At 65.7% G+C, this 6,811-nt stretch overlaps 1 protein-coding gene across 2 annotated transcripts; it reads right to left on the bottom strand.

The window, feature by feature from the left end:
* Positions 1-692: 692 nt before the first annotated feature.
* Positions 693-4,041, bottom strand: LOC122155409 (AP-3 complex subunit sigma-2). 2 transcript variants are annotated; one of them, XM_042809241.1, is made up of 6 exons: positions 3,920-4,038; positions 3,749-3,840; positions 3,569-3,680; positions 3,310-3,381; positions 1,489-1,596; positions 693-1,130 (listed from the first exon to the last, which is right to left on the bottom strand). In XM_042809241.1, the coding sequence occupies exons 1-6, from the start codon at positions 3,986-3,988 to the stop codon at positions 1,002-1,004; spliced, it is 582 nt and encodes a 193-aa protein (XP_042665175.1). In that variant the 5' UTR covers positions 3,989-4,038; the 3' UTR covers positions 693-1,001. The 2 variants fall into 2 exon arrangements, with proteins under 2 accessions (XP_042665175.1, XP_042665176.1); XM_042809242.1 differs by lacking the exons at positions 3,569-3,680; positions 3,749-3,840 and having other exon boundaries at positions 3,920-4,041.
* Between the last annotated feature and the right edge of the window lie 2,770 nt (positions 4,042-6,811).

Raw genomic sequence — 6,811 nt, forward strand, 5'->3', positions numbered from 1 at the left:
CAAGAGTCCCCCCTGCATACCGGGCGTGGGCAGGAGCACCGCGCTGAGCCCCCCACCGCCCCGACCCCTCAGACCCCCACAACCACAGAACCCATCCCCCCCATCCCCGGACTCATCTCTGCACCGCTCACAGCTTCCACCACCGCGTGGCAGCCATGCGGCAGCAGGAGGAGGAGGAGGAGGAGGAGGAGGAGGAGGGCTGGCGGCGATGAAAAGCGGCTCAGTCCAGTGACCCCCCGCATGCTGCTGGGGGCCGGTGGCCAGCTGGGGAAGGGTTAAGTGGTGGGGAGGGGAGAGCAGAAAAATTCCTTCCAAGCAGAGTCACTGTTTCCCTGCCAGGGGAAGTGGAGGCAGAGCCCGCGGGAGCGCAGCTGGCGGGGAGGGAAACGGCACAGGAAGGGGCCCCCGCACCCAATGCAGGATGGTGGCCAGGAGGGGATGTGGGGCACCTCTGCCCACAGATAGGGCTGCCCAGCCCTGTGCTCACTGCCTGCTGGCGCCGGGCACTGGGCAGGGACGAGGACAGGAGGTCACAGGCTTCCACAGCCCAGCAGGAGGCAATGACCTATCTCGGCGTCTGGGCAGGCACCTTGCCAGAGCCACACCGCCACAGCCCCCACGGGCAGCACCCACAGCCCCATTTCCCCCCCACTGGCCAGACCCACAGCCCCGGCCCAGCAGCACACAGCGCAGACGGGTTCACACAGTGGTTTATTTGGAACAGGACACGCTCGCTGCTCACATCCACGTCTTCCTGGCACAGCAGGGTACACTGGCAGCTCCCAGCAGCTCACACCCCGCTGCCCTGCCCCGTGACACCAGCGCCAATCTCTCAGGGCCCCAACAGGAGCAGTGTGGGCAGGGAACACAGGCGGGCAGAGCGAGCCCCACGCCGGGAGGATGGAGGAGCAGCACCACCACGGCTGCGCCACAGCCACATTTCCACACCGAGGAATCCCAAGCAGAGTCAGCCCCAGCTCCGGCCCCCCACGCCGGGACGCTCACATGAACTGCGACAGGTTGGGCACTTTGATGTTGATGTCCCCGATGCTGATGTTGCGTGGGATCTCCGGCAGGTTGATGTTCTTCACGGCTGAGACGGCGCGGGATGGCGCAGCCGAGAGCCCCCCCTGGGGGGAGCGGTGGGTGCCAGCCCCGTGCCAGCCCCACACCCAAATCCCATCCCTGCTGTCACTGCATGTTGCATCCTCACGATCACAGCGCCGATGGACCATAAAGGTTTCACTGCACGCTATTAACCTTGACAGCACGGCAATAACCACGTGCTGGCTGCTCCCTGCACCCTTCAATGGGGAGCACCCACCCTATGCCCTCTTCCTGGGGACACGCAGGCTGGGAACATCTGGGGGGGCACCGGCTCGTTCACCCCCGGCCCCACAGCCTGCAGCACGCTGTCTTCTTCATGGCACCCACAGCCCCCCCTGCCCTGCTCCCACACCTCGGCACCCTCTCCAAACTGCTGCTCACCTCTGCCTTCTCCAGCTTGCTCTGCGCTTCCGCCTGTGCCACGATCTCATTCATGCTGGTCTCCAGCACCATCCCACCGATCACCACCTCCTGCAGGATGTAGTGCACCTGCGAGGCAAGAGAAGCATGTGGCCCCAGCATGTGCCACGGGGCAAACCTGGCCACTACCCCATGCCGGCCCCCCACCTCCCTACACCCCAGGATGGAACGGAGCTGTTCCTGAGCAGCAAGCTGCCCCCCAACACACACAAAAAAAGCCCTGGATGAGGTTTGGAACAGGAGAACTAGAGTGCAGGTGACTGTGCCACTGCGACACACCTTTGATCACGGCAGCAACACGGCTCTCTGCTGAGCCAGCACCTTCCAATAATCTCCCTGTGCAGATAACTGATTTATGGGGTTCTGGTTACTTCCATTATAAAGGCTGTTACTGGAAGATAGTTGTTATGATATTGGTTTATGGACTCATGACAGCTGATTGTGCCTGTAAACACTGTGTGGCAAACATCACCAGAGCAATGCTATGAGAAATAAAATGCTGTCAAGAACCTTTCTCCCAGCAGGGAAAAACCCAGCTCTGAGCACAGCGCCTGCCCCGCACTGCCCCACTCTGACAGCACAGCACAGAATATCAGGGTGCAGGAAACGGCGCTCCTTTTAGATCTGGTATCAGCCTGGCTTGGACCCAACCCAACCGAGCAACAATCCCAAGCAACCTTTATTTTCCAAGGAACAATCCATGTCTTCTCTGGGACCTTGCAGCTGCCGAGCAAAACACGCTGTGCTCTGAGGCACGGCCGCGCCGCAGGGCCGAGCCCCGGGATGGCAGCCGGCAGCGCGCACTGAGCCGAGGCGCCGCGCGGCCAAACAGAGCTGTGGCGCTGCTGTGAGCACAGTGAGTGCATGGGAGCCCGGGGGGCTGAGCCGGGGCTCTCCCCAGCAGAAACCCTCCTGACTGTCTCCTCTGAACCCTCATCAGCAGAGATCAGAAGAGGGCAGTTGCGCCGCTCACAGCGCCGGGTCCCGACCCCACAGGAGCACTGTGCACACAGCCGCAGACAGGGCTCTCACCACCACCCCCGAGTGCTCCTCCTTTCTCACTGCTCTCTCCCCTCCTCTCCCTCTCCTTTTACTTCCTTTGATAAGAGCACTTTTCCTGACAAGATAACTGGCCTAGCGACATCCCTGCAAGCTGAGAGCCAACCAACCCAATGGCAGAGTCAGAGTTACAAGCCAGGTGCAGAGCAGCCCTGACCACTGGAGCACACTTCCACGTTTGTTTCTCAGTCACGGAGTTCAGAATTTGGTATCCAAAACAGGAAGGGAACATTTACAGCACCACTGATTTTCCCACTTGTTTTTTGCTCTCAGGTTTTGCCTCCCAGCAGGCAGGAAGGCCTTATCAGCCCTGCACCACCCCTGCGCACAGCCCCGCTATCTGCAGCCCCATCCGGGACATCAAAGGAGGACGCTTCCTCCCTGGGATTCTGTCCGCCTGAAGAGGAAGCGCAGAGGCTGTGCTCAAATCGAAGTTTACCAAACACTGCATTCCAAACACTTCCATTGTTCCTCCCTTTTTTTTTTTCCTCATACACTCCAAGGCGTGCTGTGGTGCAGCAAGGGGCAAAGCGCCCACACACAGCCACCCCACATACATCTCCATCAGCACCGGGCTGTGCAGGAGGCAAAGAGCAGAGCTGCACACCCCTGTCCCTGCAGCAGCCTGGAGCGGTGGGGTTCCACTCTTGGCACAGTGACCCCAAGCTCAGAGCCAGGCGCTGCTCCCAGGAGCACAGAGGAGCGCACCAAGGCAGCACCCACCTTGTCCATGTGGAAGATGAGATCCAGTTCGCAGACGTTCTCAAAGCACTTGTCCAATGTCTCCACAAACACCTGAGGAAGAGAAGGGGAGCACAGTGAGACCCACACAGAACCTCAGCCCCATCCGGACCCCCAGCCCTCGCTGCCCCCTGCCCAGGGGCGGACCTCCCCGCTCTCATGGGTGCCGTCTCAGGGGTGGCACGGGGCAGGCAGCAGCACGGGCAGCTCTGCGGAGCTCGGGGCTCCCCGCAGCACCGACCTGGATGAGATCCAGGATGCCCAACTCGCTCTCGGAGGAGTCCACGCAGAACACGAAGTACAGCGTGGCGTAGTGCCGGTAGATGAGCTTGCAGTCAGGGCTGCCGAACAGACTGCGGGGGGATGCGGGGCTCAGGGGCCGGGCAGCTCGCAGCCCCCCCCCGGCCGGTCGTTGCGGTACCTGCCGCACTCCAGGAAGTTGCAGACGTGCTCGTCGCGCCGCAGCACCATATGGAAAGCGTCGCGGAGGATCTGCTGCTGCGCCTCCTCCGCCTGCGAGCACCGAGCGGCCACGGCCTCGGACCCCGCCCGCCCCACCCGGCCCCCCAGCGCGCAGCCCCCCGCCCCGCACCAGGTGCCGGTAGAAACGGACGAGCCGCGGCTTGCCGTGGTTGTTGAACACCAGGATGGCGTTGATCATCCCGGCGGCTGCACGACACGGCCGGAACCGGAACCGGGGCGCAGCGGCCTCATCACCCCCACCTCGCCCCCGCCCCCAGGAAGCCCCCCGCCCTCCCCGGAAACGCGGCGGAGCTCCGGGACCTCACGGCCGCTGCTCCCCTCCGCGCCGCCAGGGGGCGCCACAGCCACGGCGCGCCGGTACCGGGAGGGGCGGGGCTGCGCGGCGGGACGCGCGCGCACACACACGCGCGCGGCCGGGGGACGTCAATGGCTGCGCGAGGACTCCCGGCCCGGCGAGCTGATTGGCTGCAGGTGTCACGGCCGCCAATCCCCGTTATGCGAGGCTGCGGCAGGGATCGCGCCCGCGCGCTCCGATTGGCTGCGGCTGGAGGCTGCGGCACGATCGGGGCCGCCGTCGGTCGGGGCCGCCGGATGGCCGCGGGGATCCTTCCTGCCCGCCAGCTCTGATTGGTTGCTCGGGGCCGCGCATCCAAACATCGCCTCTGAGCGGGGCTTGGACTGCGATAAGCGCCGTGTCCGCGCGCTGCGATTGGCTGCGGCCGCTACGTTGCCAAAAGCACCGTGCCTGTGTGTTGCTATTGGCTGAGGCTGCCGTTCCTATTGGCTGAGTCCGGTGGGCTGCTGGAAGGATCCTGTCTGCGCGCTCTGATTGGCTGAGGCCGCTGGGCTGATGCGAGCTCCGTGTGTGCACGTTAGCAGCGGCCGAGGCTGTGCTGGGTTTTCTCCGCCGTGTTTGGGGGCTACAGAGCCCAGCAGCAATCACAGCCAGCTGTGGCTGCTCCACAAGCGGCCTGCCGGTGGCCGGAGCTCGGCTAGGAACGATGCTGGTTGTGCCCTTGTGCCCTTGAGAACGATATGTAGCAGGACCTGGGAGAGAGAAGGGGGAAAGCAGAACAGTAATCTTGCTGGCACAAAGCTCTGCGGGAGGGCTGAGGTGCTGCAGAGCCAGGGCAGAAGTTCCCCCGCCATGGGAGTTCCCTGTGCGTCACGGAGATGCCCACAGCACAGCAGCGGGATGGGGCTGCCCGAGCTGCTGCCCGCAGAGCAGCCTGCGGTGCAGAGGGAGCCCTGGGGGGGCACAGCCGTGCACGAGGCTCTGCAGGTCCTGAAGGGTGGGAGCCCCGTGCTTCGGGCTCACGTGGGAAACCCACGCAGGATCCGTGCGGGAAGGCAGCGTCCATGGGAGGGACCCCAGGCCGAGCCCAGCCACCACCACAGAGCGGCAGTGGCGGCTCTCTGTGCCGGCTGTACTGCTGGGGGAGAGGAGGGACCGGGGCCGGCGGATGGTTTTGTTTGCCCAGAGTTACCGCTTCGCTCCGGTACCAATAGGTGACCGCTCGTCCCCACACCTCCCGTGCTGGGGCAGCGCCGCAGAGCGGGGCTCCGCGGGGATGCTGGGGGCGGGCCGCCATTGGCTGCTGCGTGCAGGGGCCGCTCTGCGCGCGCGCTGATTGGCTGACGGCCGACTTCCTCCCTCCCCCCCCCCCCGGGCAGCCTGTGCTGACCGCTGCCCCTCGGCGTCCATCCTCAGCGGCGCCCAAGCCGCTCTTCGCAACGGCCCCAGCGCTCCCCAGCCCCGCCCGTGCGGGAGGCCAATGAACGGCGTCAGCCCTACAGACGATCCTTGAATATCTGCAAATATTTGCATGGAAAAACCGAGCCCTAACAAAGCCCACACAGCGGGGAAAGGCTGCGGCCGCACAGAGGTGTGTGGCAGTGCTGTGCGTGCGCGGTGGAGGATCTGCCTTCTTTGAAACGGGCCCTCCGAGCAGAGATGCTGTTCTGGGCTCACCGGACCACCCTCCACACGTGCAGTGACAGCCGTGGTCAGTCACAGCTTACATGTATCAGCAATGTCAGTTTGCACATAAGGATGTGGAAACCGGAGTGAAAATGAGAAGCGTCTGCCAGACAAAGGACTGCATTTTCAGACACCTCTGGGCGGCGATGAGTCTGTTCAGCTCCGTGCTTCCATGGAGATGAGCCTTAGCCGCAGCCCCGCTGCCTTCGCTCCCTCTCCCACCGCCCCGCAGACCAGTCGCCTTCCGCTCTCCCCTCGCCCCGGTGCAGCCATCACACCCTGTCCCCCCGCGGCCCTCCCCCATCCATCCCACATCCCCGGGCCCTGAGCGGCGCTCCCCGGCCACGGGACGCTCTGGGGTTTTAGGGAGGGGGAAAGTTCTGCCCGCCCAGGGCTGGCCCTTCCCTCTGGGGGGAGCCGTGCCCCTCGCCGTGCCCCTCGCCGTGCCCTTGAGTCGCTCAGGTCCCCGCAGCACGGGGCCGTGGCTCCGGGGGGGGATGCCGAGTCCCGGCAGCAACCGTGCCGCGCCCCCTCGTGCTGCCTCTCCCGGAGCGACCCGCGCAACCCGACCGGGCGGGCGGCCTCGAGGCCGGGGCTGCGGGCGGGGGCCGCTCCAGGCCCACGGTTACAGGTGGTCGCGGCGGGCGGCGACCCGGACCCGACGGGGCGGGGAGGGACTCGATGGCCGCCCCCGCTCCGGGCAGCGCCGCAGCCCCAGCGGCGAGCGGGCCGCGCCCCGCAGCTTTGTTCCCCGGTGCCGGGGGCGGGCCGGGCTCCGGGCGACCGCCGGCGACCGGAGCGGGTCGGGGGGTGGGCGTAGGGCCGCTCGGATCCCGGGAAACTTGTCCGGGCGCGGCGGGGGGGACGCGGGGGCACGGCGGCGAGATAAAGGGCTCCGGCGCCGCCGCGCTCCTCGCTCCCGGCCGAGTTAGGAGGAGCTGTTTTGCATCCCTTCACGTCAGCCTGCCTCATTCCCTCCTTCCTTCCTTCCTGCGCGCCCAGCGCCGGGCCCGCGGCCCG

This window comes from Centrocercus urophasianus, unplaced genomic scaffold (genome assembly GCF_019232065.1).
Source record: "Centrocercus urophasianus isolate 14NV4802_14NV808 unplaced genomic scaffold, USGS_Curo_1.0 seq_1135, whole genome shotgun sequence".
NCBI classification, from domain to species: Eukaryota; Metazoa; Chordata; class Aves; order Galliformes; family Phasianidae; genus Centrocercus; species Centrocercus urophasianus.